Genomic DNA, 14487 nt, shown 5'->3' with positions numbered 1-14487 from the left:
CCATAATGACAAAGCAAAAACAGGTTTTTATCAATTCTTGTTAATAATAATAATACATTAAAAAAAACTGAAATATCACATTCACATAAGTATTCAGACCCTTTACTCAGTACTTTGTTGAAGCACCTTCGGCAGTGATTACAGCCTCGAGTCTTCTTGGGTATGACGCTACAAGCTTGACACACCTGTATTTGGGGAGTTTCTCCCATTCTTCTCTGCAGATCCTCTCAAGGCCTGTCAGGTTGGATGGGGAGCGTCGCTGCACAGCTATTTTCAGGTCTCTCTGGAGATGTTTGATCGGGTTCAAGTCCAGGCTCTGGCTGGGCCACTAAAGGACATTCCGAGACTTGTCCCGAAGACACTCCTGTTCTATCTTGGCTGTGTGCTTAGGGTCGTTGTCCTGTTGGAAGGTGAACATTCACCCCAGTCTGAGGTCCTGAACTCTGGAGCAGGTTTTCATCAAGGATCCATCTGTACTTTGCTCCGTTCATCTTTGCCTCGATCCTGACTAGTCTCCCAGTCCCTGCCGCTGAAAAACATCACCACAGCATGATGTTGCCACCACCATGCTTCACCGTAGGGATGGTGCCAGGTTTCTTCCAGATGTGACGCTTGGCATTCAGGCCAGATAGTTTAATCTTGGTTTCATCAGACCAGAGAATCTTGTTTCTCATGATCTGAGAGTCTTTAGGTGCCTTTTGCCAAACTCCAAGCAGGCTGTCATGTTCCTTTTACTGAGGAGTGGCTTCCGTCTGGCCAGTCTACCATAAAGGCCTGATTGGTGGAGTGCTGCAGAGATGGTTGTCGTTCTGGAAGTTTCTTCCATCTCAACAGAGAGGTTCTTGGTCTCCTCCCTGACCAAGGCCCTTCTCCCTGATTGCTCAGTTTGGCCGGGCGGCCAGCTCTAGGAAGAGTCTTGGTGGTTCCAAACTTCTTCTATTTCAGAATGATGGAGGCCACTGTGTTCTTGGGGACATTCAACGCTGCAGAAATGTTTTGGTACCGTTCCCCAGATCTGTGCCTCGACACAATCCTGTCTCGGAGCTCTACGGACAATTCCTTCGACCTCATTGCTTTGGTTTTTGCTCTGACATGCACTGTCAACTGTGGGACCTTATATAGACAGGTGTGTGCCTTTCCAAATCATGTCCAATCAATTGAATTTACCACAGGTGGACTCCAATCAAGTTGTAGAAACATCTCAAGGATGATCAATGGAAACAGGATTCACCTGATCCTGTTACCCACTGTGTTCCTGTAAGGAAGTGAGTCATGGTTTAGATGTGACTGCATCAGGGACGTTACCCACTGTGTTCCTGTAAGGAAGTGAGGTCATGGTTTAGATGTGACTGCATCAGGGACGTTACCCACTGTGTTCCTGTAAGGAAGTGAGGTCATCAGGGACGTTACCCACTGTGTTCCTGTAAGGAAGTGAGGTCATCAGGGACGTTACCCACTGTGTTCCTGTAAGGAAGTGAGTCATGGTTTAGATGTGACTGCATCAGGGACGTTACCCACTGTGTTCCTGTAAGGAAGTGAGGTCATCAGGGACGTTACCCACTGTGTTCCTGTAAGGAAGTGAGGTCATGGTTTAGATGTGACTGCATCAGGGACGTTACCCACTGTGTTCCTGTAAGGAAGTGAGGTCATGGTTTAGATGTGACTGCATCAGGGACGTTACCCACTGTGTTCCTGTAAGGAAGTGAGGTCATGGTTTAGATGTGACTGCATCAGGGACGTTACCCACTGTGTTCCTGTAAGGAAGTGACTGCATCAGGGAGGTCTCAGACAATAACTAACTTCTCACAAACACTTTTTTGTATCTCGGTTGTATATTTGTGAACCACATACCACTCACAGTTAATACAAGTGTATCTTATTGTAGTGTCTCTCTCTCTCTCTCTCTCTCTCTCTCTCTCTCTCTCTCTCTCTCTCTCTCTCTCTCTCTCTCTCTCTCTCTCTCTCTCTCTCTCTCTCTCTCTCTCTCTCTCTCTCTCTCTCTCTCTCTCTCTCTCTCTCTCTCTCTCTCTCTCTCTCTCTCTCCATAGTAGCCTGCAGTGGGAAGGTTGAGCTTCATACAGAGAGGAGAGGTGTAATCTACAGCCCATCCTGGCCCCTCAACTACCCCCCCGGAATGAACTGCTCCTGGAACATAGAGGGGGACAGGGGAGAGGTTATCACCATCAGGTAACAACATAGAGGGAGACAGGAGAGAGGTTAACACCATCAGGTAACATAGAGGGGGACAGGGGAGAGGTTATCACAATCAGATAATATAGAGGGAGACATGAGAGAGGTTATCACCATCAGGTAACATAGAGGGGGACAGGAGAGAGGTTATCACCATCAGGTAACATAGAGGGGGACAGGAGAGAGGTTATCACCATCAGGTAACATAGAGGGAGACAGGAGAGAGGTTATCACCATCAGGTAACAACGTAGAGGGGGACAGGAGAGAGGTTATCACCATCAGGTAACATAGAGGGGGACAGGAGAGAGGTTATCACCATCAGGTAACATAGAGGGAGACAGGAGAGAGGTTATCACCATCAGGTAACATAGAGGGGGACCGGGGAGAGGTTATCACCATCAGGTAACATAGAGGGAGACAGGAGAGAGGTTATCACCATCGGGTAACATAGAGGGAGACAGGAGAGAGGTTATCACCATCAGGTAACAACATAGAGGGGGACAGGAGAGAGGTTATCACCATCAGGTAACATAGATGGGGACAGGAGAGAGGTTATCACCATCAGGTAACATAGAGGGAGACAGGAGAGAGGTTATCACCATCAGGTAACATAGAGGGGGACAGGAGAGAGGTTATCACCATCAGGTAACATAGAGGGAGACAGGAGAGAGGTTATCACCATCAGATAACATAGAGGGGGACAGGAGAGAGGTTATCACCATCAGGTAACATAGAGGGGGACAGGAGAGAGGTTATCACCATCAGGTAACATAGAGGGGGACAGGAGAGAGGTTATCACCATCAGATAACATAGAGGGGGACAGGAGAGAGGTTATCACCATCAGGTAACATAGAGGGGGACAGGAGAGAGGTTATCACCATCAGGTAACATAGAGGGGGACAGGAGAGAGGTTATCACCATCAGGTAACAACATAGAGGGGACAGGAGAGAGGTTATCACCATCAGGTAACAACATAGAGGGAGACAGGAGAGAGGTTATCACCATCAGATAACATAGAGGGGGACAGGAGAGAGGTTATCACCATCAGGTAACATAGAGGGGGACAAGAGAGAGGTTATCACCATCAGGTAACATAGAGGGGGACAGGAGAGAGGTTATCACCATCAGGTAACATAGAGGGGGACAGGAGAGAGGTTATCACCATCAGATAACATAGAGGGGGACAGGAGAGAGGTTATCACCATCAGGTAACATAGAGGGGGACAGGAGAGAGGTTATCACCATCAGGTAACATAGAGGGGGACAGGAGAGAGGTTATCACCATCAGGTAACAACATAGAGGGGACAGGAGAGAGGTTATCACCATCAGGTAACAACATAGAGGGAGACAGGAGAGAGGTTATCACCATCATGTAACATAGAGGGAGACAAGGGAGAGGTTATCACCATCAGGTAACAACATAGAGGGGGACAGGAGAGAGGTTATCACCATCAGGTAACAACATAGAGGGAGACAGGAGAGAGGTTATCACCATCAGGTAACATAGAGGGGGACAGGAGAGAGGTTATCACCATCAGGTAACATAGAGGGAGACAGGAGAGAGGTTATCACCATCAAGTAACATAGAGGGAGACAGGAGAGAGGTTATCACCATCAGGTAACATAGAGGGAGACAGGAGAGAGGTTATCACCATCAAGTAACATAGAGGGAGACAGGAGAGAGGTTATCACCATCAGGTAACATAGAGGGAGACAGGAGAGAGGTTATCACCATCAGGTAACATAGAGGGGGACAGGAGAGAGGTTATCACCATCAGGTAACAACATAGAGGGGGACAGGAGAGAGGTTATCACCATCAGGTAACATAGAGGGAGACAGGAGAGAGGTTATCACCATCAGGTAACATAGAGGGGGACAGGAGAGAGGTTATCACCATCAGGTAACAACATAGAGGGGGACAGGAGAGAGGTTATCACCATCAGGTAACATAGAGGGAGACAGGAGAGAGGTTATCACCATCAGGTAACATAGAGGGGGACAGGAGAGAGGTTATCACCATCAGGTAACATAGAGGGGGACAGGAGAGAGGTTATCACCATCAGGTAACATAGAGGGAGACAGGAGAGAGGTTATCACCATCAGGTAACATAGAGGGGGACAGGAGAGAGGTTATCACCATCAGGTAACATAGAGGGGGACAGGAGAGAGGTTATCACCATCAGGTAACATAGAGGGGGACAGGAGAGAGGTTATCACCATCAGGTAACAACATAGAGGGAGACAGGAGAGAGGTTATCACCATCAGGTAACATAGAGGGAGACAGGAGAGAGGTTATCACCATCAGGTAACAACATAGAGGGAGACAGGAGAGAGGTTATCACCATCAGGTAACATAGAGGGGGACAGGAGAGAGGTTATCACCATCATGTAACATAGAGGGAGACAGGAGAGAGGTTATCACCATCAGGTAACATAGAGGGGGACAGGAGAGAGGTTATCACCATCAGGTAACATAGAGGGGGACAGGAGAGAGGTTATCACCATCAGGTAACATAGAGGGGGACAGGAGAGAGGTTATCACCATCAGGCAACATAGAGGGAGACAGGAGAGAGGTTATCACCATCAGGTAACATAGATGGAGACAGGAGAGAGGTTATCACCATCAGGTAACATAGAGGGAGACAGGAGAGAGGTTATCACCATCAGGCAACATAGAGGGAGACAGGAGAGAGGTTATCACCATCAGGTAACATAGAGGGGGACAAGAGAGAGGTTATCACCATCAGGTAACATAGAGGGGGACAGGAGAGAGGTTATCACCATCAGGCAACATAGAGGGAGACAAGAGAGAGGTTATCACCATCAGGTAACATAGAGGGGGACAGGAGAGAGGTTATCGCCATCAGGTAACATAGAGGGAGACAGGAGAGAGGTTATCACCATCAGGTAACATAGAGGGGGACAGGAGAGAGGTTATCACCATCAGGTAACATAGAGGGGGACAGGAGAGAGGTTATCACCATCAGGTAACATAGAGGGGGACAGGAGAGAGGTTATCACCATCAGGTAACATAGAGGGAGACATGAGAGAGGTTATCACCATCAGGTAACATAGAGGGGGACAGGAGAGAGGTTATCACCATCAGGTAACATAGAGGGAGACAGGAGAGAGGTTATCACCATCAGGTAACAACATAGAGGGAGACAGGAGAGAGGTTATCACCATCAGGTAACAACATAGAGGGAGACAGGAGAGAGGTTATCACCATCAGGTAACATAGAGGGAGACAGGAGAGAGGTTATCACCATCAGGTAACATAGAGGGGGACAGGAGAGAGGTTATCACCATCAGGTAACATAGAGGGAGACAGGAGAGAGGTTATCACCATCAGGTAACAACATAGAGGGAGACAGGAGAGAGGTTATCACCATCAGGTAACATAGAGGGGGACAGGAGAGAGGTTGTCACCATCAGGTAACATAGAGGGGGACAAGAGAGAGGTTATCACCATCAGGTAACAACATAGAGGGAGACAGGAGAGAGGTTATCACCATCAGGTAACAACATAGAGGGAGACAGGAGAGAGGTTATCACCATCAGGTAACATAGAGGGGGACAGGAGAGAGGTTATCACCATCAGGTAACATAGAGGGGTACAGGAGAGAGGTTATCACCATCAGGTAACATAGAGGGGGACAGGAGAGAGGTTATCACCATCAGGTAACAACATAGAGGGAGACAGGAGAGAGGTTATCACCATCAGGTAACATAGAGGGAGACAGGAGAGAGGTTATCACCATCAGGTAACATAGAGGGAGACAGGAGAGAGGTTATCACCATCAGGTAACATAGAGGGAGACAGGAGAGAGGTTATCACCATCAGGTAACATAGAGGGGGACAGGAGAGAGGTTATCACCATCAGGTAACATAGAGGGGGACAGGAGAGAGGTTATCACCATCAGGTAACAACATAGAGGGGGACAGGAGAGAGGTTATCACCATCAGGTAACATAGAGGGAGACAGGAGAGAGGTTATCACCATCAGGTAACATAGAGGGAGACAGGAGAGAGGTTATCACCATCAGGTAACATAGAGGGGGACAGGAGAGAGGTTATCACCATCAGGTAACAACATAGAGGGGGACAGGAGAGAGGTTATCACCATCAGATAACATAGAGGGGGACAGGAGAGAGGTTATCACCATCAGGTAACAACATAGAGGGGGACAGGAGAGAGGTTATCACCATCAGGTAACATAGAGGGAGACAGGAGAGAGGTTATCACCATCAGGTAACATAGAGGGGGACAGGAGAGATGTTATCACCATCAGGTAACATAGAGGGAGACAGGAGAGAGGTTATCACCATCAGGTAACATAGAGGGGGACAGGAGAGATGTTATCACCATCAGGTAACATAGAGGGGGACAGGAGAGAGGTTATCACCATCAGGTAACATAGAGGGAGACAGGAGAGAGGTTATCACCATCAGGTAACATAGAGGGAGACAGGGGAGAGGTTATCACCATCAGGTAACATAGAGGGAGACAGGAGAGATGTAATCACCATCTAATTGTGTTGCTGTCCTGGGTCTCTGTGGATTGTGTTGCTGTCCTGGGTCTCTGTGGATTGTGTTGCTGTCCTGGGTCTCTGTGGGGTCTGTGAGCCCCGGGACCGACTTGCTTTGGGGACTCAAATGTTATGTTCCTTTTGATGGCGTTGATGTCATCAAAAGAGAGAGAGAGAGAGAGAGAGAGAGAGAGAGAGAGAGAGACAGAGAGAGAGACAGAGAGAGCACCAGATGGAGGGATGGTTTCATAAAATGTTCAGATTAATCACTCTCCTCTTCTCTCCAAGACATGATATGTTATCACGGGGAGGACAGCTGCTACACACACACACACACACACACACACACACACACACACACACACACACACACACACACACACACACACACACACACACACACACACACACACACACACACACACACACACACACACACACAGAGAGAGACAGAGACAGAGAGAGCAGCAACCTGGGTAGTGTTGACTCAGTGTCCTCTCCACTGTGTCCTGCAGGCTGCAGCAGCTGCTTATCAGATCACATAGAGCCTGTCTCCCAAATGGTTCCCTATTTAGTGCACTACTTTTGACCAGGGCCTATGGAGAATAGGGTGCCTATACGGAATAGGGTGCCTATACATTTGGGACATACAGTTGAAGTCGGTAGTTTACATACACTTTTGTTGGTCATTAAAACTCGTTTTTCAACCACTCCACAAATTTCTTGTTAACAAACTATAGTTTTGGCAAGTCGGTTAGGACATCTACTTTGTGACACAAGTCATTGTTCCAACAATTGTTTACCGATTATTTCACTTATAATTCACTGTGTTACAATTCCAATGGGTCAGAAGTTTACATACATTAAGTTGACTGTGCCTTTAAACAGCTTAGAAAATTCCAGAAAAGGATGGCTTTAGAAGCTTCTGATAGGCTAATTGACATCATTTGAGTCAATTGGAGGTGTACCTGTCGGTGTATTTCAAGGCCTACCTTCAAACTCAGTGCCTCTTTGCTTGACATCATGGGAAAATCAAAAGAAATCAGCCAAGACCTCAGAATAATAATTGTAGACCTCCACAAGTCTGGTTCATCCTTGGGAGCAATTTCCAAACGCCTGAAGGTACCACATTCATCAGTACAAACAATAGTATGCAAGTATAAACACCATGGGACCACACGGTCATCATACCGCTCAGGAAGGAGACACGTTCTGTCCCCTAGAGATGAACGTACTTTGGTGCGAAAAGTGCAAATCAATCCCAGAACAACAGCGAAGGACCTTGTGAAGATGCTGGAGGAAACAGGTACAAAAGTATCTATATCCACAGTAAAATGAGTCCTATATCGACATAACCTGAAAGGCCGCTCAGCAAGGAAGAAGCCACTGCTCCAAAACCGCCATAAAAAAGCCAAACTACGGTTTGCAACCACACATAGGGACAAAGATCGTACTTTTTGGAGAAATGTCCTCCTGTCTGATGAAACAAAAATAGAACTGTTTGGCCATAATGACCATCGTTATGTTTGGAGGAAAAAGGGGGAGGCTTGCAAGCCGAAGAACACCATCCCAACCGTGAAGCACGGGGGTGGCAGCATCATGTTGTGGGGGTGCTTTGCTGCAGGAGGAACTGGGGCACCTAACGAAATATATGGCATCATCAGACAGGAAAATGATGTGGATATATTGAAGCAACATCTCAAGACATCAGTCAGGAAGTTAAAGCTTGGTCGCAAATGGGTCTTCCAAATGGATAATGACCCCAAGCATACTTCCAAAGTTGTGGCAAACTGGCTTAAGGACAACAAAGTCAAGGTATTGGAGTGGCCATCACAAAGCCCGACCTCAATCCTATAGAAACATTTTGGGCAGAACTGAAAAAGCTTGTGCGAGCAAGGAGGCCTAGAAACCTGACTCAGTTACAGCCAGGACTCATCAGTAATACAGCCTGATAGAACCACAGCCAGATCTCATCAGTAATACAGCCTGATAGAACCACACAGCCAGATCTCATCAGTAATACAGTCTGATAGAACCACACAGCCAGATCTCAACAGTAATACAGTCTGATAGAACCACACAGCCAGATCTCATCGGTAATACAGCCTGATAGAACCACACAGCCAGGTCTCATCAGTAATACCTGTACATATATATATACTTGTACATATATCTATACCTGTACATATATCTATACCTGTACATATATCTATACCTGTACATATATCTATACCTGTACATATATCTATACCTGTACTATACCTGTACATATATCTATACCTGTACATATATCTATACCTGTACATATATCTATACCTGTACATATATCTATACCTGTACATATATATATATATATATATATACCTGTACATATATCTATACCTGTACATATATCTATATACATATATCTATATACATATATCTATACCTGTACATATATCTATACCTGTACATATATCTATACCTGTACATATATCTATACCTGTACATATATCTATATACATATATCTATACCTATATATATATATATACATATATCTATACTTGTACATATATCTATATATATATATCTATACCTGTACATATATCTATACCTGTACATATATCTATACCTGTACATATATCTATACCTGTACATATATCTATATACATATATCTATACCTGTACATATATATATACCTGTACATATATCTATACCTGTACATATATCTATACCTGTACATATATCTATACCTATACATATATATATATACATATATCTATACCTGTACATATATCTATATACATATATCTATACCTGTACATATATCTATACCTGTACATATATCTATACCTGTACATATATCTATACCTATACATATATCTATATACATATATATATATACCTGTACATATATCTATACCTGTACATATATCTATACCTGTACATATATATATACCTGTACATATATCTATACCTGTACATATATCTATACCTGTACATATACCTGTACATATACCTGTACATATATCTATACCTGTACATATATCTATACCTGTACATATATATATATACCTGTACATATATCTTTATACATATATCTATACCTGTACATATATCTATACCTGTACATATATATATACCTGTACATATATCTATACCTGTACATATATCTATACCTGTACATATATCTATACCTGTACATATATATATACCTGTACATATATCTATACCTGTACATATATCTATACCTATACATATATCTATACCTGTACATATATCTATACCTGTACATATATCTATACCTGTACATATATCTATACCTGTACATATATCTATACCTGTACATATATCTATACCTGTACATATATCTATACCTGTACTATACCTGTACATATATCTATACCTGTACATATATCTATACCTGTACATATATCTATACCTGTACATATATCTATACCTGTACATATATATATATATATATATATATATATATATATATATATACCTGTACATATATCTATACCTGTACATATATCTATATACATATATCTATACCTGTACATATATCTATACCTGTACATATATCTATACCTGTACATATATCTATACCTGTACATATATCTATACCTGTACATATATCTATATACATATATCTATACCTATATATATATATATACATATATCTATACTTGTACATATATCTATATATATATATCTATACCTGTACATATATCTATACCTGTACATATATCTATACCTGTACATATATCTATACCTGTACATATATCTATATACATATATCTATACCTGTACATATATATATACCTGTACATATATCTATACCTGTACATATATCTATACCTGTACATATATCTATACCTATACATATATATATATACATATATCTATACCTGTACATATATCTATATACATATATCTATACCTGTACATATATCTATACCTGTACATATATCTATACCTGTACATATATCTATACCTATACATATATCTATATACATATATATATATACCTGTACATATATCTATACCTGTACATATATCTATACCTGTACATATATATATACCTGTACATATATCTATACCTGTACATATATCTATACCTGTACATATACCTGTACATATACCTGTACATATATCTATACCTGTACATATATCTATACCTGTACATATATATATATACCTGTACATATATCTTTATACATATATCTATACCTGTACATATATATATACCTGTACATATATCTATACCTGTACATATATCTATACCTGTACATATATCTATACCTGTACATATATATATACCTGTACATATATCTATACCTGTACATATATCTATACCTATACATATATCTATACCTGTACATATATCTATACCTGTACATATATCTATACCTGTACATATATCTATACCTGTACATATATCTATACCTGTACATATATCTATACCTATACATATATCTATACCTATACATATATCTATACCTGTACATATATCTATACCTGTACTATACCTGTACATATATCTATACCTGTAAAATGCTCCTCCTCTCTAGATCTCTTGGTCTTTTCTCTTATTCCAGCTTGCAGGAACACCACCGTTACAAACCACATAGTATATGATGGTGTTTAACTGTAGACACACTGGGTAGTAGATGGGTAGTAGATGGGTAGTAGATGGGTAGTAGATGGGTAGTAGATGATTGTGTTTAACTGTAGACACACTGGGTAGTAGATGGGTAGTAGATGGGTAGTAGATGGGTAGTAGATGATGGTGTTTAACTGTAGTCACACTGGGTAGTAGATGGGTAGTATATGATGGTGTTTAACTGTAGACACACTGGGTAGTAGATGGGTAGTAGATGGGTAGTAGATGATGGTGTTTAACTGTAGTCACACTGGGTAGTAGATGGGTAGTAGATGGGTAGTAGATGATGGTGTTTAACTGTAGTCACACTGGGTAGTAGATGGGTAGTAGATGGGTAGTAGATGATGGTGTTTAACTGTAGTCACACTGGGTAGTAGATGGGTAGTAGATGGGTAGTAGATGGGTAGTATATGATGGTGTTTAACTGTAGACACACTGGGTAGTAGATGGGTAGTAGATGGGTAGTAGATGGTAGTATATGATGGTGTTTAACTGTAGACACACTGGGTAGTAGATGGGTAGTATATGGGTAGTAGATGATGGTGTTTAACTGTAGTCACACTGGGTAGTAGATGGGTAGTAGATGGGTAGTAGATGGTAGTATATGATGGTGTTTAACTGTAGACACACTGGGTAGTAGATGGGTAGTATATGACGGTGTTTAACTGTAGACACACTGGGTAGTAGATGGGTAGTAGATGGGTAGTAGATGGGTAGTAGATGATTGTGTTTAACTGTAGACACACTGGGTAGTAGATGGGTAGTAGATGGGTAGTAGATGGGTAGTAGATGGGTAGTAGATGGTAGTATATGATGGTGTTTAACTGTAGACACACTGGGTAGTAGATGGGTAGTAGATGGGTAGTAGATGGTAGTAGATGGGTAGTAGATGGGTAGTAGATGATTGTGTTTAACTGTAGTCACACTGGGTAGTAGATGGGTAGTAGATGGGTAGTAGATGGGTAGTATATGACGGTGTTTAACTGTAGACACATTGGGTAGTAGATGGGTAGTAGATGATGGTGTTTAACTGTAGACACATTGGGTAGTAGATGGGTAGTAGATGGGTAGTAGATGGGTAGTAGATGGGTAGTAGATGGTAGTATATGATGGTGTTTAACTGTAGACACACTGGGTAGTAGATGGGTAGTAGATGGGTAGTAGATGGTAGTAGATGGGTAGTAGATGGGTAGTAGATGATTGTGTTTAACTGTAGACACACTGGGTAGTAGATGGGTAGTAGATGGGTAGTAGATGGGTAGTATATGACGGTGTTTAACTGTAGACACATTGGGTAGTAGATGGGTAGTAGATGATGGTGTTTAACTGTAGACACATTGGGTAGTAGATGGGTAGTAGATGGGTAGTAGATGGGTAGTAGATGGGTAGTAGATGGTAGTATATGATGGTGTTTAACTGTAGACACACTGGGTAGTAGATGGGTAGTAGATGGGTAGTAGATGGGTAGTAGATGGTAGTAGTGATGGTGTTTAACTGTAGACACACTGGGTAGTAGATGGGTAGTAGATGGGTAGTAGATGGGTAGTATATGACGGTGTTTAACTGTAGACACATTGGGTAGTAGATGGGTAGTAGATGGGTAGTAGATGGGTAGTAGATGGGTAGTAGATGGGTAGTAGATGGGTAGTAGATGGGTAGTATATGACGGTGTTTAACTGTAGACACACTGGGTAGTAGATGGGTAGTAGATGGGTAGTATATGACGGTGTTTAACTGTAGACACATTGGGTAGTAGATGGGTAGTAGATGGGTAGTAGATGGGTAGTAGATGGGTAGTATATGGGTAGTAGATGGGTAGTATATGATGGTGTTTAACTGTAGACACACTGGGTAGTAGATGGGTAGTAGATGGGTAGTAGATGGGTAGTAGATGGGTAGTAGATGGGTAGTAGATGGGTAGTATATGATGGTGTTTAACTGTAGACACACTGGGTAGTAGATGGGTAGTAGATGGGTAGTAGATGGGTAGTAGATGGGTAGTAGATGGGTAGTAGATGGGTAGTAGATGGGTAGTATATGACGGTGTTTAACTGTAGACACAGCAGCGTCTATAATCTCAGTCCAAGGCTGTGAAGGCATCCCGAGCCTCTTCCCAGGGGCCCTGGTCTGAAGAAGTGAAGGCATCCCGAGCCTCTCCCCAGGGGCCCTGGTCTGAAGAAGTGAAGGCATCCCGAGCCTCTTCCCAGGGGCCCTGGTCTGAAGAAGTGAAGGCATCCCGAGCCTCTTCCCAGGGGCCCTGGTCTGAAGAAGTGAAGGCATCCCGAGCCTCTTCCCAGGGGCCCTGGTCTGAAGAAGTGCATCTAATAGGGAAGAGGGAGCCATTTGGGTGGTGACCTGTATGAGCCGGTCGTCTCGTCCAATAGGAGAGGAGATATTGATCTGTTGGAGTCCTGCCACCCAACGCTTCTGCTTCTCTCTCCCACTTAGTAATGATCTCAGCTGGGTCATAACACACACACACACACACACACACACACACACACACACACACACGTTCATTCATTAATTAAATTAATGCACTCGCCGGAGTAGCTGAGCCATCAGGGATGATGTAATGCTTTTGTCAGTGCTTCCTGTTCCTCCTCCTGCAACTACACTTCCTGCTGACTCCTTAAACACGTCCCTCTTTCCTCGCTGCTCCGATCAGTGTGTGTGTGTGTCTGTATGTGTGTGTGCGTGTGCGTGTGCGTGTGCGTGCGTGCGTGCGTGTGTGTGTGTGTGTATATGGGGTAAAGTAACAACGTAGACACTACCTTGACCATGTGTCCCTAACCCTTTTGTCTAACCCATGTCCCTCGTCTGTCTCCCTGTATCCTCCCCTCAGCTTCCCTAACTTTGACCTGGAGGAGTCAGGTCAGTGTCAGGGGGACTGGCTGCTCCTGGGCCCCACCTGGAGAGAGGAGTACCGGGTGTGTGGATCCCTCCTCCCACCTCCCTTCATCTCTTCCATTGGGAGAGTGTGGCTCTACTTCCACTCACAGGCCAACAGCTCAGGACTGGCTCAGGGGTTCAGACTGTCTTATATCAGAGGTGAGAGACACTTCCTGGATACATACAAGGTAGGGGGGGAGAGGAGGAGGAGAGGGAG

The 14487-nt window shown here is 43.4% G+C and overlaps 1 protein-coding gene across 2 annotated transcripts in view; it reads left to right on the top strand.

Moving 5' to 3' along the window:
- The window catches only part of lrp3 (low density lipoprotein receptor-related protein 3), a 74779-nt gene that overhangs the window by 10822 nt on the left and 49470 nt on the right, over positions 1-14487 (top strand). The window contains exons 3-4 of one of the 2 annotated variants that reach the window (XM_071400394.1): positions 2049-2187; positions 14224-14429. In XM_071400394.1, coding sequence (XP_071256495.1) covers positions 2049-2187; positions 14224-14429 — 345 coding nt within the window. The remainder of the gene's footprint in view (positions 1-2048; positions 2188-14223; positions 14430-14487) is intronic. The other variant, XM_071400395.1, reaches the window with a different exon arrangement.

The sequence above is a fragment of the Salvelinus alpinus genome, chromosome 5 (assembly GCF_045679555.1).
Source record: "Salvelinus alpinus chromosome 5, SLU_Salpinus.1, whole genome shotgun sequence".
NCBI classification, from domain to species: Eukaryota; Metazoa; Chordata; class Actinopteri; order Salmoniformes; family Salmonidae; genus Salvelinus; species Salvelinus alpinus.
Note: the sequence above shows the minus strand (reverse complement) of the source record. Positions and strands in the feature narration are given on the sequence as shown.